This window comes from Scyliorhinus torazame, chromosome 18 (genome assembly GCF_047496885.1).
Source record: "Scyliorhinus torazame isolate Kashiwa2021f chromosome 18, sScyTor2.1, whole genome shotgun sequence".
NCBI lineage: Eukaryota > Metazoa > Chordata > Chondrichthyes > Carcharhiniformes > Scyliorhinidae > Scyliorhinus > Scyliorhinus torazame.
Window position 1 is genome coordinate 36,023,420 of NC_092724.1, and position 19,626 is coordinate 36,043,045.

Consider the following 19,626-nt stretch of genomic DNA (forward strand, 5'->3'; position numbering starts at 1 on the left):
TGCAATGGCTTGACTGAACAATGCCTCAGTCTGGTGGTGGGGGGGGGGGGGGGGGGGGGGGGTCACTCCGACCACTCACCCTGTTCCCGTCACCTCCACCCTTCCTTCCCTCGTGTCCTTTCCCCCACCAGTGTCCGGCCCGGCAGTCCAGTCACGCCTCTCTGTGTCCTACCTCCTCTCTCTCCCTCATCAGCTACAACACCGGTTTCAAGATTTTTAAAAGCAAAAGTGAATCGTGTCGTCGGGAACTCGGTCCATTGGAGGGGGACAATCGCGGATGCCCCGGAGAATACCGGGTTAGGCCTGCTCATGACATGCAAACGATGTTTACTATACATGCATTCCAGACCGCAGTGACGTCCTGTCGAGGTGACGGAGAATTGCGATTTGGTGTCAAATCGGCACGCGCCGCGATTTTGCCTCGGAATCTATTCTCCGCCCTATCGTGTTTTGCGATTTCAGCGTCAGCCAAAGGAGAATCTACTCAGCATATTCAGGAATGTTTCACTCCCTCAGTACCACACTGTAGTGTTAGCCTAAATTATGGGAAGTCTTTAGAGTGGAGTTTAAACCTTAAGTTTGTAACCCAACAATGATACCACTAATCCAAGGCAAACAACTTCGTGAAATAGTTCCTTTCCTCCTGCAAACCGTATTTCAGCAAGTCATGAGGGTATGTGAGGGACAGAATTAATGGAACCAAAGATAAATAGAAAGAAAACTATTGTTAAAAAGGTTACATCTGTGAGTGCAACCTGATTATGATAGGATGAAAGATTTCTGAAAATCTCAAGTATGTCAGCCTTATAAAAAGTGATCTAATGCTTCTCTAAAACAAACTGAGGCTTATAAAAAATATGGTAAACTATTTCCATGTCTTCTGCACCAAAATGTATTTATTTTACGCAGATAAATTGAAGTTTTGTTTATGCAAGACCATTCTCCGCAGTTAAATTGTAAGTTGCAACTCATTGGATACAAGTTAAAAGAAAAATAAGCATATTAACTTTTTTTAATATTTTGAAATGTCAATTATCTAGATGGCACACAGTCCTGATGCTCTGGCATGCAGTGCCAGTTGCATGTACAAAGACGAAACAATGTATCAAATTGACCTGATTTTACATCATCCAACAACCATCTTGAAAGTGACAATGGCAGAACATTGTCATAAGCTGAACAACTGCTTTGCTGGAGGACAATGTAGAGAGATCAGAAAGGAGGTGGGAATAGCTAACATTTTAAGAGAAAAGTGATTGTTTTTCATGGAATACCAGCAGAACCCAAAATTACTCTCAACAAGAATCATCTGATTTCCTTACTTTTCCTCATTCGGCATTATTAAGTTGACTACTACAGACCAAATTAGATCAGCAATGTGGCATTTCTTCAGAAATCTCATCTAAATATATCTACCAATGGGGTAATTCAAGAGTTTACTCTCGTAAATTTTGGGAAGCAGATAATTGGGGCTTTAAAAACAAATCACAACAGTACAATCAATACTGAGTCATGTTTAAAGAATTGGTTATCAGTGTAAAATAGTACTATATTACTCAGAAATGTTAATGGAAAATGAACAGTAAAACATATTCTGATAAATCTTCACCATTGTCCTTACTTTAGCTATTGAATTGCTCAAAGCATCACCATGTATTTAGCATTTTTTTAAAGTATCCTTACTTTAGAAAGACTAAACCAAATCACATATTATGGTTTTTTCATATTATACAAAAAATACAGATCAATACTTCTTAACTACTCACACGTCTGCCAAGTGCAATAACTCATTGCCCTATATTGTAGATAGATGATTTTCTTTACACTAAATATTTCCTTTGTAAAGAAGCAGAAGACTGGTGACTAAGCATGAATAATAAATCATGCAAGCAATTAGTTACAAATGGAAGACATCTAGGGATATAAGGAACAGCACCGTGATACTGAAAAGCTCAGGCAATTGACATCTAATAAATAGAATAGGCTTCTAAAATTGACGAGTGAAATTACTCATCTGCATGCAAGAAAAGAAAATGCAATTATAAGAACCCATTAATGAATAATAACTATTGATTTGATTTGATTTATTCTTGTCACATGTATTAGGGTATACAGTGAAAAGTATTGTTTCTTGCATGCTGTACAAACAATGCACACCGTACAAAGGGAAGGAAGGAGAGACTGCAGAATATAATGTTAGTTATAGCAAGGTGTAGAGAAAAGACTTAATACGAGGTAGGTCCATTCGAAAGTCTGACGGCAGTAGGGAAGAAGCTGTTCTTAGTCGGTTGGTATCTTTTCCCTGACGGAAGAAGGTGGAAGAGAGTGTGTCCGGGGTGCGTGGGGTCCTGAATTATGCTGGCTGCCTTTCTGAGGCAGCGGGAATTATAGATAGAGTCAATGGATGGGAGGCTGGTTTGCGTGATGGACTGAGCTACAATCACAACCTTTTGTAGTTTCCTGCGGTCTTGGGCAGAGCAGGCTCCATACCAAGCTATGGTACAACCAGAAATAATGCTTCCTATGGTGCATCTGTAGAAGTTGGTGAGGGTCGTAGCTGACATGCCAAATTTCCTTCGTCTTCTGAGAAAGTAGAGTCGTTGGTGAGCTTACTGAACTGTAGTGTCAGCATGGGTGTACCAGGACAGGCTGTTGGTGATCTGTACACCTAAAAACTTGAAGCTCTCGACCCTTTCTACTTCGATACCATTGATGTAGACATGGGCATGTTCTCCACTACGCTTCCTGAAGTCGATGACAATCTACTTCGTTTTGTTGACATTGAGGGAGAGATTATTGTCGTCGCACCAGTTTATCAGATTCTCTATCTCATTCCTGTACTCTGTCTCGTCATTATTTGAAATCCGACCCACTATGGTGGTTTCATCAGCAAATTTGAAAATCGAGTTGATGGGAAATTTGGCCACACAATCATCGGTGTATAAGGTGTATAGTAAGGGGCTGAGGACACAGCCTTGTGGGGCACCGGTGTTGAGGATGATCGTGGAGGAGGTGTTGTTGCCTATCTTTACTGATTGTGGTCAGTGGGTTAGAAAGTTCAGGATCCAGTCGCAGAGAGAGGAGCCGAGGCCAAGGCCACGGAGTTTGGAGATGAGTTTCGTAGGAATGATGGTGTTGAAGGCTGAGCTGTAGTCGATAAATAGGAGTCGGACATAGGTGTCTTTGTTATCTAGGTGTTATAGGGGAGAGTGCAGGGCCATGGAGATGGCGTCTGCTGTGGACCTGTTGCAGCGGTAGGCGAACTGTAGTGGATCAAGGCAATCCGGGAGGCTGGAGTTGATTTGTGCCATGACTAACCTTTCAAAGCACTTCATGATGATGGATGTCAGAGCCACTGGACGATAGTCATTAAGGCACGCTGATTGACTTTTTTTTGGTCCAGGGATGATGGTCGTCTTCTTGAAGCAGATAGGGACCTCAGATTGTTGTAAGAGAGCTTGAAGATGTCTGCGAATACCCCCGCCAGCTGATCCGCGCAAGACCTGAGTGCTCGTCCGGGTACCCTATCTGGGCCAGTGGCTTTCCGTGGGTTGACCTTCGAGAAGGTTGCTCTGACGTCTGCAGTGGTGATCTCAGATACAAGTTCATCCGCGGCTTCTGAGGGGGAGGGCTCGCTCTCGCTGACCTCTTGCTCAAAGTGAGCATAGAATGCGTTGAGCTCATCAGGGAGGGGTGCGTTGGAGCCGACGATTTTACATGCCTTCATCTTGTAGCCCGTTATGTCTTGCAGACTTTGCCATAGACGGCGGGGATCCGTATGACTAGCCTGGGACTCGTGCTTGATCCGGTACTGTCTTTTGGTATTTTTGATGGATTTCTTTAGATCATACCTGGCTTTCTTGTAGAGGTCAGGGTCGCCTGAATGAATGCCTCAGACCTAGACTTCAGCAAGCAGTGGATATCCCTGTTCATCCAGGGTTTCCGGTTGGGAAACACGCAGATTTGGTTCTTTGGCACAGTCTTCTATACACTTACTAATGAAGTCAGTTACTGTAGTGGCGTACTCGTTCGCAGTGTTTTTAAATAATGACCAGTCCACTGACTCTAAGCAGTCCCGTAGATCATCCAATTCCTCAGACCAACAATGCACGACTTTCTTTGACGGATTCTCCCGCTTCAGTTTTTGCTTATAAGCCGGGAGCAGGAGCACAGCCTTGTGGTCAGATTTGCCAACGTGTGGGCGGGCAATAGAGCGGTAGGAATGTTTGATATTTGTGTAGCAGTGGTCAAGGATGTTTGGGCCTCTAGTGGAACAGGTGACGTGTTGGTGGTAACTTGGTAGTACGCTCTTGAGCTTGGCCTGATTGAAGTCCCCAGCTACAATGAACAAGGCCTCAGGATGTTTCATTTCAAGACTATTTGTGGTGATGAATATTTCATCCAGTGTGATTTTCACGTTCGCATCGTTCTTTGGTATAGAAAATGTGGAGATGCCGGCGTTGGACTGGGGTGAGCACAGTAAGAAGTCTTACAACACCAGGTTAAAGTCCAACAGGTTTGTTTCAAACACTAGCTTTCGGCACTAGTATATAGAACATAGAACGATACAGCACAGTACAGGCCCTTCGGCCCACGATGTTGCACTGAAACAAAAGCCATCTAACCTACACTATGCCATTATCATCCATATGCTTATCCAATAAACTTTTAAATGCCCTCAATGTTGGCGAGTTCACTACTGTTGCAGGTAGGGCATTCCACGGCCTCACCACTCTTTGCATAAAGAACCTACCTCTGACCTCTGTCCTATATCTATTACCCCTCAGTTTAAAGCTATGTCCCCTCGTGCTAGCCATTTTCATCCGCGGGAGAAGGCTCTCACTGTCCACCCTATCTAACCCCGATCATTTTGTATGCCTCTATTAAGTCTCCTCTTAACCTTCTTCTCTCTAACGAAAACAACCTCAAGTCCATCAGCCTTTCCTCATAAGATTTTCCCTCCATACCAGGCAACATTCTGGTAAATCTCCTCTGCACCCGCTCCAAAGCTTCCACGTCCTTCCTATAATGCGGTGACCAGAACTGTACGCAATACTCCAAATGCGGCCGTACCAGAATTTTGTACAGCTGCAACATGACCTCATGACTCCGGAACTCAATCCCTCTACCAATAAAGGCCAACACTCCATAGGCCTTCTTCACAATCCTATCAACCTGGGTGGCAACTTTCAGGGATCTATGTACATGGACACCTAGATCCCTCTGCTCATCCACACTTCCAAGAACTTTACCATTAGCCAAATATTCCGCATTCCTGTTATTCCTTCCAAAGTGCATCACCTCACACTTCTCTACATTAAACTCCATTTGCCACCTCTCAGCCCAGCTCTGCAGCTTATCTATGTCCCTCTGTAACCTGCTACATCTTTCCGCACTGTCGACAATACCACCGACTTTAGTGTCGTCTGCAAATTTACTCACCCACCCTCCTCTAGGTCGTTGATAAAAATGACAAACAGCAACGGCCTCAGAACAGATCCTTGTGGTACGCCACTTGTAACTGAACTCCATTCTGAACATTTCCCATCAACCACCACCCTCTGTCTTCTTTCAGCTAGCCAATTTCTGATCCACATCTCTAAATCACCCTCAATCCCCAGCCTCCGTATTTTCTGCAATAGCCTACCGTGGGGAACCTTATCAAACGCTTTACTGAAATCATATGCACCACATCAACTGCTCTACCTTCGTCTACCTGTTCAGTCACCTTCTCAAAGAACTCGATAAGGTTTGTGAGGCATGACCTACCCTTCACAAAGCCATGCTATCCCTGATCATATTATTCCTATCTAGATGATTATAAATCTTGTCTCTTATAATCCCCTCCAAGACTTTACCCACAACAGACGTGAGGCTCACCGGTCTATAGTTGCCGGGGTTGTCTCTACTCCCCTTTTTGAACAAAGGGACCACATTTGCTATCCTCCAGTCCTCTGGCACTATTCCTGTAGCCAATGATGACATAAAAATCAAAGCCAAAGGCCCAGCAATCTCTTCCCTGGCTTCCCAGAGAATCCTAGGATAAATCCCATCAGGCCCCAGGGACTTATCTATTTTCAGCCTGTCCAGAATTGCCAACACCTCTTCCCTACGTACCTCAATGCCATCTATTCTAATAGCCTGGGTCTCAGCATTCTCCTCCACAACATTAGTATAGTATATGCTTCTGGAACATACCTCTTCATTCACCTGAGAAAGGAGCAGTGCTCCGAAAGCCAGTGTTTGAAGCAAACCTGTTGGACTTTAACCTGGTGTTGTAAGACTTCTTGGTAGAGAAGCCAAGATTGTTCCTTGTAAGTTATAAAAATTACACCTTATGTGTATTAATGCTATCACACACAAATGTAACATTTAAAGCAACAGTGGCTTCAAAATCAGTAAGGATATCTGTTTAAAATACATGTCTTAAGTCCAAATTTTTTGAAACAAAAAGCCTTCTTCCACTTTTCTTCAATGTCTGGAATTTTCTGTCAAAAGTAGTTATTAAAAATGTTGATACATTGCTAAAGTGGCATGCATTCTTTTTATAGGAAACAGTAACACAAGTAATTTATAGTTGATAAAAGAATCCCTTTCAAAAGGCTGCAATGCTAGACAAAATTATAGTTTGACAATGATTTTTGAGTTTCTTTTTAACTTTGTATATTTTTAAAAACTTGTCATAAGTTCCTTTTATCATTGACCTAAATGAAAAATGCACATATGGCACTTTATTAACTTGAAAAAAAATAAACTGGTATCATTTTGATGCTGGGATTCTCCGACTTCTATTTTCACAACATGCACAATTCACATTTACTTCATATTCATTCTTTAAAATATTAGTTTGTCTCAAATTGTAACTTAATGTACTGTAATGTTCACAAAACATTTTCATTGATTTTCCTGTCAGCCAACTGGACTTCAATGTACCTAAATCAATCTTACAATACATATCTAAAACCATGGACAGGATTTTTTGGTTCCCAAACCACCGCTGTTTCTTGGTTGCCCGCCGCTCGCTGGCAGCGGGATTTTATCTTCCCGCCTTTTGTCAATGGCATTTTCCATTGAAACCACCCCATGCCGCCGCGAAACCCATGGGTGGGGGTGCGCTGCCGGCGGGATAAGTAAATGGCAATGACCGGAAAATTCCGCCCCGTATGTTGAATGAGAGTTAAAGCTCTAGAACTTACAAATGCTGTGCGGAGTCTGCATGTTCTCCCATGTCTGCGTGGGTTTCACGGTGCTCCGGTTTCAAAGAACAAAAAGTACAGCACCAGAAACAGGCCCTTCGGCCCTCCAAGCCAGTGCCGATCATGATGCCCTAACTAAAGAAAAAACCTTCTGCCCTTACTCGGTCCGTATCCGTCTATTTCCTCCTTATTCATATATCCATCCAGATGCCTCCTAAATGTTGCTAATGTGCTTGCTTCCACATCCTCTGGCAGCGTGCTCCAAGCACCCACCACTCTCTATGTGTAGAAACTTACCCCGCGCATCTCCCTTAAACTTTCCCCCTCACCTTGAACCTGTGCCCAATACACTTTCTCCATGTCACAAGTAGGCTTACATTAATACTGCCCACAAGTCCGAAAGATGTGCTTTTTGGGTGAATTGGACATTCTTAATTCTCCCTCAGTCTTCCGATCAGGTGCCGGAGTGTGGCGACGAGGGGATTTTCACAGTGTTAATGTAAAGGGTGATTACAGATTTCAGCAAATTCTGTCCAAAAGAATCAAAAAGAATCAGCTCTTTCTGATGGTTCTCCAGTGCTGACTGTTTGCATTTGTTTATGTCAGCCAAGCTGAATGCCTGCAACTGTGAAATAACTGCTATGTTTGGGCTGATTTTTTATTCCTAGGTCCCAATCCAATCATCAAGAGAAAATGTGAGTCAGGAACTCTCAAATTCCAGTGCTGGGACTCCGAGAGCAATTTTTGAAGAGGCAACTAATTAACTGGCAGCCTCCATCCTATTAAGGAAAAAGTCAATGCTTCCAATATTGGAGGGCCAATAGGAGGTTCTCTAGCATTGAAAGATTGACACCCGACTGTGGATGGCAGTTCTCAGTATAGGTAGGGGAAGAGAACTTTTAATGGATTAAAAATAAAAAGTGGCCACAGTTGTCATACTGTCATTGTGGAGGAGAGACTGCATAGGAGTCTGCAACTCTCTGGTAATCACATCTTTGGCTGGCAGCCTCGTCTTCCATTGGGAGGCTGCTTCAATTCATTGGCTGGGCTTCAGTCTCAGCAGGGACCTGTCTGTGGAGGCAACATGTAACAAATACCCTCAGTGGAGAATTTAATCCGCTACCTGCTGCTGGTGAGCAACTGGCTGTCACCTCCCTGATCTAGTTTCATAGAAAATTTTGCAAAGGCGCGAACATGGCGGTAGCTGAAAATTCCTGCCACCGCTCCCAGTTGTAAAACCCATAGAAACTTCAGTTCTCAATGTCTGAACTCAAAAATGAATCAGTCACTTTGTTGAGGTACTACTTCCTGTGAATCATGCCACAACACTGCCCCTGCCTTTGAGAAAAAGGAAAAATATAGAAAGCAATAATGAACCTGGTAACTAGCTTTAAGGCATTAATTTAATTAATTCTTAATGGTTTTCTGTTCATTTGAAATAATTTCAATTACATCTTTAACAGGTAGAATTGACGTGTACAGTGGCATGGTCAGATTCTCTGGCATATGTCTCAGCCAATGTCTAAGATACTCATCTAAATTATTTCCATCTCTTCATTCATAATTAACTGATACACAGTTGCAAAAGGAATGAATAGCTACACAGTTGCAAAAGGAATGAATAGCTAAAGCATTAAAATAACAGCAAAACTATTAAAAAGTTCAAGGAGACCTCTCTTCACCTCTCACTCCTGAAGTCATTAATAAGAGATCTTTTCTCAAAAATGAAGAAATTTGACTTTAAAACATTTCTGTTTAACCAATGAACTGCCTGGGGCAATGCTGACTGAATAACTGCCTTATAAATCCATGTAATTGCTGTTTTTATGAATTCTTCTAAACAATCTGGTCACCTTTTTCTACTTTACATGGAGATTGTTACGGTTTATGTAATTAAACATCAATACAAGGAAAATATCAAACAGCATCAATCAAAAACAAATAAATAAAATAGCCATTTCTGTACAGATTTATTTTACATATTTAAGATAACGAATTTGCTCACATCTAAAGTATTATGGATGGATGCAGGCTGTAACAAGAAAAAGTGAGTTTAAAGAAAACAGCCATATTCCATGCTTCATTTCTGAGCATGTCACCTCAAGATGGAGAAAAGGAACAAGATTACTTATCACTTTCAGACTAGTGAACAGAATAGGTCAGCCAAGGATTCACTAAATTCAAAGCCAAGAAATTACTGTTGATAATATTAGTGATGAACAAATCTGCCAGTTCTTTTCCCACAGGTGTTAGCAAGTCATTTTTAAAATGAATGATAGACAGCCACTTCTAGGTTTGGGTCAGCAGTGTCAAGTCTAGTTCAGCCTGCCACTCACTATGTGGGATCACATGGCACAGAAGACTTAGCATAAATTGAACTGCATTAATGCCAAATTTAACAACTTCAGAAGAAATTATTTATATGAAATCTTCCCTCACGAGCCAAATTGACTTATGCCTGTTTTTCTAATGAGCTTTTTTTCCCCCAATAGTTTGCTTTTGTTTATGCAGTCCATACAAATGTAAACATATCAGTAAACATATCAGATTGGATGTGGCTCAAAACAGGCAAGTCAAAGAAGCCATTGACAGCAACATTAATAGTATTATTCTTACACCATGAGAATCTACTTTATAATTCTCCATTCTGATGATCGCTGTTTTTATCAAATCTGTAAATTAATTTTATTAAAGTGTATTTATGATTTCACTAAAATTTTGCTTGCTTACGGTATTGCTAACAGTGATCAGAGAAAAAATTCCAGTGGTATAAATGAAGTAAATTTATTAATAGGAACATTTAACAAAAGCATAATAGCTACAATTTAATTGATTACTCTTTCTCACTAAAAGCATACTTCTTGAACTGCTCCTCCTACCAATATCACAGTGCCACGGATTTTAAAAAAATGAATCTATCAAAAGTTTAGGAACAAAAGGTATAAAAATAGGAGTGGGCCATCCAGCCCCTTGAGCCTTAAAAATGCTTTAACTTGCTGTACAATTTAAGACTACACTATCCAAATAGGACTTTTTAAAAGCATATTGTTCAGGAAAATAGTATTAATAAACATTGAATAAACTCAGTTCAATGGATGGTCATGATTGGTGAAACCTTCAATTAAACTGAATGACAAATGGATAATGGAATAACAGGTTTAAAAGCTGCTTTGTAATTACAAATGCCTCCACAAAAACTCACATCCATGTCTCTAATCTCAGTCAATGAGGCACTTCTAGTCTTTGCAAGGCCGGGTTCTTCCTTCCATGTCATCTCAAGATCAAATTCTGCATCATCCTTTTCTTCTTTTGCAAGCATTGATTTTGCCTTAATTCTCAGTTTGTGAGGAAGGGCAGAATTATTTGACTTGGAGTTTGTGGAATATTCAAATCTACAGTTATTCACAGGAGTGAAAGGATGCATTTTAGGGACCTGTTGTTCATCTTCTGCATCATCTTCGGACTCTCTTTTATTGCTTTTATTATCCGCCTCTGTTGCATTTGGGGAAGCACTTGAAGGCCTGTAATAGGGATAGATCTCATTAAATGTATGTGGGTATCTGGAATATATTAACTGATTCAACGAGGCTTTATGTATTGCGGACTCATCCGTCGAAATTTCTAATGGGTACTGCTTCTGCACTCTGACCGATGCAGGGCTGGGGCATTTTGTGTGAAGTGGGCTATCTCGTGTATGTTGAGAAGTGGAATCAATGGGATCGAGAGGCATCCGTACTGGGGTATACCTCGTGTGATTGTGGCAGCAGCCATCCCTCACAAATGGGGAGTCCAGTTCCAAAAAGTGAGGGTCCATCTCTATCGCTCTCTGCCTTGCAAAGTACTTCTGCATGCAGCCTTGCAGGATCTGGGCTTCCTGGGCATAGACCGTGGAGCTGATGAGGCCGTACCTCAGCTTCAAGGTGAGGAGCTCGACCCTGAGGCAGGCGTTCTCCTCGTTGAGCGACAACATTTTGCTTTCCAGCACCAGGTCGTTGAAGCGTCTCTTCTCGCGCGACCGTTTGGCGGCCTCGTTGTTTTTCCGTCTCTTCTCCCAGTAAGAGGCGTCTTTTTTATCCTCGGGCATGAACTCCCTCTTCCTGCGGGAATTCAGCTTGCCCTGGAACCCGCCGCTTTTCAACGGCCTGGGCTCCAGGTCCGCCATGGCGTCGAGTGTGGACAACATGGCGAGAGCGGGCGCGACGGCACTTTTTGAGGGATTGTCCCTGGGCTGTGCTTTTCTTTTAAAAAAGAAAATAAATGTCCCCTCTCCTCTTTCGTTTTCAAGCACGGAAGTCTAGTGGCCGTCAGGGAAGCAGTCGGCGATCGGGCGGTTCACTGCAGGGGTTCACACGCTGCCTGGTGACTCCAACTACCTGTCCAACATGGCGGCGCCTCCTTCAGCCGCCGGCCGCTGCTGCGCATGCGCACCTCTCACAGCGAGGCGGGGGGGGGGGAAGGGGGGTGCTGGCCCAGTCGCTGCTTCAAAGTTGCTGAGTGCGGCTTGGCACTTGCTTCCAATTTGACGCCGAATTATAGTTTATAACATCTGCAAAAAAACACATGAACATCGTTATAGCCGCTGCACCGGTGTAAGCTAATGCACGGAGGTAATTTCGGTCAGTGATTTTGTAAAAAAAAAACTCAAGATTGAAAGTTTGGGGGGAGGGGAGAGTGAGTGAACTTCAGAGGGGTTTTATGCTGTTAATTCCGTACAAGGAAGACCGGAGTCTTTGTTTCCACTGTTTTCATCCCTATAATTTACAATTAAGTGCTCTTTCATAGTATGATAACTGGACTGTTATCCAAAAAGTGTAATAAACTAGCAGTCCCCAAAAGCTGTCCACTTTGGTTGCAGAGATCAGTCAACCTCAATACTTGCTGCAACTATGAGTTTCACAGGTAGCTTTCAGATGTGGGCTGATGGTGCCTTCCGCGGAAGCATTTTTTGGCTGTTTATTACCTAATAATATCTGATGAGAGATTAGTCGTGCTTCTTGAATACTACAACTGCTAAAATACTAACAAAAGTATAACTAAAAGATCTGCAACATTAAAGAACTTCCCTTTCAGCTGAACCGGCGCTTTATCTCTGTTTCTCGACTTTTCTGGCCCCCACTTGTATCATTGTATTCCATTTTAGTTTACTGTTCTGGTTTCCTACTATCAATCTTTTTCCTCTTATTTCACTGACAACCTTTTTCTCTCTTGAATTGATTGACTTCACATTCTCACAGAGAGGAATTTCTCGCCATTCTCTCTTTCCCGCCCCTTTGCTTATCTCATACCTGCATCGGCAACTATATATTTTTAATGGGCGAGTTCTGCAGATTACGCAATGCCAACACATATGGAGGGTTCAAAGGGGAGGTGACAGCACAATACGCAAATGTGAAAGATGTCTGTTTCAGAGATTCGACCAGCCTTTCAAATGCACCAACAGGTTAGAATACATCCAGGCATGTTTTATTTACCTGAGTTACTTCAACTTTTCCTCTATTGCTTCCCGCGCGCATATAAATGAACCGGCATTTTTTTATTTTGCGACGAGGGAGAGATTGCTCGTCTTGGAAGAACCAAATGAAAATGTTCAAGAATTTTACATTAACCACGATGAGTCCAACACTTAGCGTTCCACCTCCATGTCTAGACATTTTTCAAAGAAACTGAAACAGTCAAACAAACACCCACGTGTCATTTCTACACAAAATAGATCCTGATAACAAAAGTGAGATCGCATTTCTAAGAACAAAATTAAGGACTTAAAAATCTACACTGATGGAGATTGGTTTCTTTCAGACTTTAGGAGAGATAATTTAACACTTGAGTGTTGATTTTAGGGAAAGCTGCGTTGTCTACTTGTGAATCTTGGCTGTTAAACGATCTGGATCATTTTTTACAGATTAAAAATGAGAATTCGAGGCTAATTCTTAACGGTCTCTGTGCACTACAGTACTGATGCCATTATCAATTTGACATCAGTTTAGAAAAACGAATCTTAGATTTGCTGCTGAAACTTTTTCCATTTGAACTTATTGTCCATTTCCATGCTTTTTGGTATGGAACTACTTTGAGTGAGTCACTTGTGCATAAAATGCAACTAAAAGGGATGATGCACTTAAATTATGCAGAATTTAGCTAACGCTCTTTTCCTGGAGAAGAGAGCAGATAATACTGTCTATTATCTAAAGATTTCTACCATGCATTTGACAGCTTTTGAATTTCAACAGTTTGGACTGGAATTAGAATGGGGTAAATGGTACCACTTTAAGAAACTTAACTTTAAAGCTGTGTTTAATCTAATAGTAATTCTTGCAGCATAGTTTTATCATGTAAATGTAAATTGAAACAATTTCAATTGAATTTCATCCAGATAAAATAATGCTTTCCCAAAATATAATGAATAATCTTTTCCCAAAATATATTATTTAGGATCTTCTGTATCTTCAAAGCTGTAGAAACATCAAGGAAGAATAAATTATGTGTGTGTTTAGAAGGATTGAGTGGGGATCCTTTCTGCAGTGAACGTTTTAGGAAAATTTAAAATGTAATATTTGTTATGCACGACATTGCCAAGAATCCCTGCTTTCCGAAACAACATTTGAAGCTGGTTTTTGTTTGTCCTGGGAAACAGTGAGTTGTTTTTGAACACCTACAGTTACATACAAATTTAAGGCGGCAATTGTGAAAATAAAGCAGGGTAAGTTGGTTTTCAGGAAAAATATATTCATTTATGCCACTATGCTTTAGGAAAGGGGGATAGGCTTTAAAATCTAAATCTAACTTAGTTTTTGTCAAGCAACCATTTTATTCCATCTCCAAAAATAATTCCACCCAACTTCTCTGCATTACTGTTTTTAAGAACTGTCTTGCATTTTTATAATCATATTCAGATTTTATCCCACCCGTAACCTATCTATTTTGGCCCATACCATACTGTTGATTTTCTATAAAATAAACTGTCATACAATATGGATATGAAGACGCTTCAATCAAATATATAGAAAAGCAGGGGGAGATCGGGATCAGCAGCAATTTCCTGATCATGGCAGTGAAACAAAAGAGCAATTGGTGTGGAATGAAGCTTCAAAAGTTTTACATGATCAATTGTAAGTTCCATGAACCCTCTTAAAGTAAATTTTCAAGTTTTTATTGTTCTCAGACAATTAACGTCATTAATTTTGGGTGCCAATGAGCAGACTTATTTTCCTGTATGCTTCCTCTGTTTGCCTTGAATAACATGAAGCCAGAGTACTGATCTCACACCATAGTGTAAGGACATGACAAGTAATTTCAAAACTGCTAATGGTAAAGTGAACCCTAGATTTTTGATGTGCCAACTGGCTCAAATTATTTGGCTCAAGTAGGTGGCATGGTGGCACAGTAGTTAGCATTGCTGCCTTACAGCGCCAGAGACCCGGTTTGATTTCAGCCTTGGGTTACTGTGTGGAGTTTGCATGTTCTCCCCATGTCTGCTTGGGTTTCCTCTGGGTACTCCTGTTTCCTTCCAGTCCAAAGACATGCAGGTTAAATGGATTGGTCATTCTAAATTGCCCCTTTATGTCCAGGGAAGTGTGGATTAGGTGAGGTTGCAGGGATAGGGCAAGGGCTTGGATGGAGTGCTCTTTCAGAGGGTTGGTGCAGACTCGATGGACTGAATGGTCTCCTTCTGCACTGTCGTGATTCTATGATTTATTCGAAGGCCCAAAAACAACCACAAGGATTTCTGATTATAAATGGGGTCGTTGTTCTAAATTTGATGATTGTTGCTTTAATAAATCCACTTTTACAGGTCGATAGCTTGATAATAATTTGTACTGTGCTCCAGTAACATTTGTTATCCAATTGTGGTAAGAATACAACATATAAATACAATGTGGACCTTAAATTGCACAATATTATGATGTAGAACTAAGCCATCATGTATCATTTAAGCTGAATAATAAAAATAAGTCAGTGCTAAAATAAAATAAAACAAAGTTATGCCCTTTCATGTTTACTTATCAATTATAATGTATAACAATTTTGCTCCATTTCAGCGTATTGGTTAAATGTGCATATATATTAAACATAATGGGCCCTTTGCCATCATTAAATATATAAATTTGTCCTTCCTACTTTACAACATTAAAAACTATACATTTATGAATGTAAATCTTATCAACATTAAATAATAAGTGTGTTTGGTACCAGTACTTACGGTAAACGTATTAACATCTTCATCTTGTAATTGTTTGGGGCTTCAGGGATCAGAAGAGTAGGAGTGCAATAAATCAGATAAGTGTTTACATTATTTATATGTTAATGTAAGGGTATTTTCAGTTTTGTGATGCAGTGCCATTCTTTCAAAAGCAAACGTTACATATGCTCAAGCAACGTTTGCTATAGAAGACATGCTCCAACGTTAGTGGGCGGGCCATCAACCTACGCTGGCAGAATTTGCATGACACTTTCACAAGTGTACAGCGTACAGTAGCGGAAAATCTAGCCTACGAGTCTCTTATTTTCCACGAAACTTAAGCTACAATCTACAATGTACGCAATAATTCTTCCATGATAAGAATCCCTGATGATTCACCATCTATAAAAGCGCACTATCTAAGTTTAAAGGTAGCTGGGCAAGTGTTTTTCAGGTGACCAAGCTCGAATTAAGAAGCGGTTCTTTTTCCAAAAAAATGCCTTATTTGATAAACAAAGTTTTACCATTTACCAAATGCATAAATAAATTGTGCTCCATCGCTTGACAGGGAATTACACTGAAAACTAACAGTTTCATTGTTTCTGAGTTCTACGTTATCACGAAATGGTTAAAACAAGCCGGGATTTACATATGGTTGTGCACCGCCTGGCGCGACAGTCATGTCCAGAGCAGCAAAGTGCAAAGTTAGACCTTTTATTTCTACTTATCAAAGATGGAAGAATCCTATAGTTGACCGCAGTTGACCACTGCTGATTGTAACCATTTCTGATGACCAGCTCGAGGTCCCCACTGGAAGTTTAATTGAACGCACGCTGAGGTGGGGACCGTAGTCAGGCACAACATAGTCTGTCACATATGTTTAGGGCTTGGCCACAAACAACCGGCATCTGTGCATATAGGGAATATTTACTGCTTCATGTGAAAGCACCGAATTTTATTTTAAGGAGGGACGCGTGGGGGAAATGGAGCATTGCAAATACAGTCATTTAGAGCACAGGGTGAAGAACAAATTATATTTAATCTGATTTTATTTAAACTTTACCATCAGAACTATGAACACTTTCGAAGAGTACGTGAAGTAGTACTACCTTTACTGATTGGTTTCGCTTTCTGGAATAACATTTAAATCGCAAGTTTTTATTTTATTTAATTATGAATACTAATTGCAGTATTACAGTAAACCTAATATGAGCACTTCAAGAGCATTAAGATTGCATTATTTTTAAAAATAATCTTTATCAGTGTCACAAGTAGGCAAACATTAACACTGCAATGAAGTTTTTGATGTAGAGCAGTGAGCTGTTTTAAAACACATCATATCTGAACCTGTTGTAATTTAATTGGAGTTGGAGGGAACAGAGTAATTCAATTTTTTGCCATGAGTGGTATTTTCTTGAGGTTGGGAGCATTACACAGATAAAAATCCAATTACACAAGCATTAGACAATGCTTATCTTAAATGTGTACATTGTGGTAGCAAAGGGTCATGCATGAGGTTTCTGTTTCAGTAAGAAGTGCATTTTGTCAGTGAATACTAATTAAAGTAAGTAGACATAATGGTTGTGCCTCTTATCTGGAACTTTAGAGGTACACAGTCTCTTCAACTTCACATCAATGTTTCAAAGCTAGCATATAGACTGTTTTGAACTTTTGGACATGAAAAAACGTCTGAAGTAATCCTTCCTATGATAGTAACATTACTTTTTTTTAATACTTAGAATATACCACAAGCTAATAACTCAAGAACCAAGATTAAGCAGAAAGCTTATCTGGAGGGTCCATTTGACTACATAGGGGCTCGCAGGATTCCTGTACCACCTGTTAGGACACAAATGTCTTAATTTAGCTGCATCGTGAGTTTAGTATCTCAGGGTAATTTATAGCCATGGTACCTGGTGAACTATGATCCAGAAGGTGGTTTGCCCAGCTTCTCAGTCTTTTGGCTAAGACCAAAGCTTGGATCTTGCATGTCTCTATGTGGAGTCCATGAATTGGATATAATTTGAATTGAGTTTTGGAGCAAGCAAGGAGATGGATTAAGGGCCCAGTCTTCATTGACTTTGTAACTCTGAAAGGAGTAAGATTTTTAAAAAAATAAAGGCCTTATTTTCTGATGATGTGGAGATGCCGGCGTTGGACTGGAGTGAGCACAGTAAGAAGTCTTACAACACCAGGTTAAAGTCCAACAGGTTTGTTTCAAATCACTAGCTTTCAGAGCACTGCTCCTTCCTCAGGTGAATGTTATTTTCTGATGACATGGAGAGCGGCGCCTTTTTAATGGAGCCTATTGCATAAGAGTTGAGCAGGTGTCCAAGAAATAACCAAAACTTAATGGAAACGTTGAAGAAAACCAGACATTCCTGCACCAATCATACCTGTGCATTGCAGCCTATTCCTCAGACTTTTGTGATTCCATACCGTGGTTGTAGCTTGACCTCAGTGCCGTTTTCTGTCTAATTTCTCAACGCTGTTTGCAACCGAATCTGGCATTCATGCAATCAAGTATGGTAGCGCAAAAGGCCATTCGGCCCAACATGCCTGTGCTAGCTCTGTCAAAGCACAATTCAATTCGTCCCATCCCTGTCTCTTCTCCATGGCCTTGCATTTCTTTTGCATTTTTAAGTATATATCCTGTTTCCTTTGCAAGTTACTATTGAATCTGCTTCCACCGCCCTCTCACAGGCAGGGAGGACATTCAGATTGCAACATCAGAAGTTGGGCAAAGATGGCCTTTGTGACTATATTTCGATAATGTAAATCTTTGGATGAATATCGAATTCCTGTTATCCGCTATCCATTTCAGACTGGTGATGGAATTATATGCAGACATGTAAAGTACTTAAAAACAAGTTAAAACGCACAAAATCGTGCATTCATTAACATAGCACCCCACATTTCACCAGTATCGTGTAAAAGACTCGCAACGCAATATGAAAAGTGCTAAAAAGAAAAAAAAACAGAAAAGCGATTAGGTTATTGTTTCAAACTGTAATGCACAGTAAATAAATAACCCAAACACTTACCGCAAATATCTCACCGCTGAGCATCTTTTAAGTATTTGAATGCACCCATGCCCGGTCCTCGGAGAACAGAGAAGAACCTGGAGGCCAAGTCTGTGCAGATATGCGTGTTAATGGGTCAACCCGTTTTTGCATAACAAACGTGTTAAAAAGAAAAGGGTATGCCGTCTTTACGTAACAGTGGCTTACAGCGCAGTTACCATGCATCAGGCTGAAATACCAAGGGAATGAATCAGTAATATGATTCACACTGGCCACAAGAGGGCGGGGTGAATTCAGCATGATCCGCTGACTTGTTATAGTTTGAATGCCAGCAACAGGAAGAGCAAAGAAACAAAGTAAAACTCGTCTTTGATATTCTCAGAATTAAAATACGCGAGCGTAGTTAACGGCTGCGATTCCGGTCCACAATTAATTTTGGAATAACTTTTCTAGACCTGTCTGACAAGTCTACACTGATTACAGTTTTTAATCCCACCACGGCAGCCGAGACATTTAAATCCGGTTCGGGGAAATAAATCAGCTAGTCTCAGTAACGGTGATTAATAAATAACCAGATCGTTATTTAAAAAAAAACAATCGATTCCCTATTGTCCTTTCGGGACAGAAATCTGCCACCGTTACCGGATCTGGCCGACATGCGACTCTGGACCCAGAGTAATGTAATTGCCTATTAAATGCCCCCTTAAATGTTCAGTTGTATTTCAAGGGAAATTGGGGATGGGCAATAAATGCTGACCTTGCCAGTGACCCCCATAATCCCATCAATTAATTCAAAAACAAATGTAGAAATAACATTTGACAAAATTGAAACATATCTATTTCTTGACGGGCAATCCCTTATTACAGCCATGAGAAATCATCTGATGAATTTGATGTATTTATTATATAATGCATTTCATTAAGTCACTGTGTCAGTGTTCGACTTGTCATTTCTTGACTATAACACCACCTAGAGTTTACCGCCTAAACCTATCGACTTGAATAAGCTTATTGGAAACTGCCATTGAAGTGGCTCTTACTGATTTTTTTTAAAAATTGCAAACTGCAATGTGTTTATACAGCGGTGTACTTAAACTTTTCGACCACATCTCAATGATAATTATTCAACACTCAAAAGCTAACCCCCCCTCCCCTCCCCGGAGTGAAAGATTCTGGGTATGTTAGTATTGCACCAAACTTGTCTTTTCAGAACATTGAAGCAGAAGTAGGC

General features: G+C 40.7%; 1 protein-coding gene across 2 annotated transcripts; it reads right to left on the reverse strand.

Moving 5' to 3' along the window:
* Positions 1-8,585: 8,585 nt before the first annotated feature.
* On the reverse strand, positions 8,586-18,521 carry LOC140395116 (nuclear factor interleukin-3-regulated protein-like). 2 transcript variants are annotated; one of them, XM_072482563.1, is made up of 2 exons: positions 18,417-18,521; positions 8,586-11,742 (listed from the first exon to the last, which is right to left on the reverse strand). In XM_072482563.1, the coding sequence occupies exon 2, from the start codon at positions 11,377-11,379 to the stop codon at positions 10,318-10,320; it is 1,062 nt and encodes a 353-aa protein (XP_072338664.1). In that variant the 5' UTR covers positions 11,380-11,742; positions 18,417-18,521; the 3' UTR covers positions 8,586-10,317. The 2 variants fall into 2 exon arrangements, with proteins under 2 accessions (XP_072338664.1, XP_072338665.1); XM_072482564.1 differs by lacking the exon at positions 18,417-18,521 and adding an exon at positions 15,394-15,520.
* Between the last annotated feature and the right edge of the window lie 1,105 nt (positions 18,522-19,626).

Coding starts and splice junctions, on each gene's coding strand:
- LOC140395116 (XM_072482563.1), bottom strand. CDS start 11,379: ATGTTGTCCACACTCGACGCCATGGCGGACCTGGAGCCCAGGCCGTTG.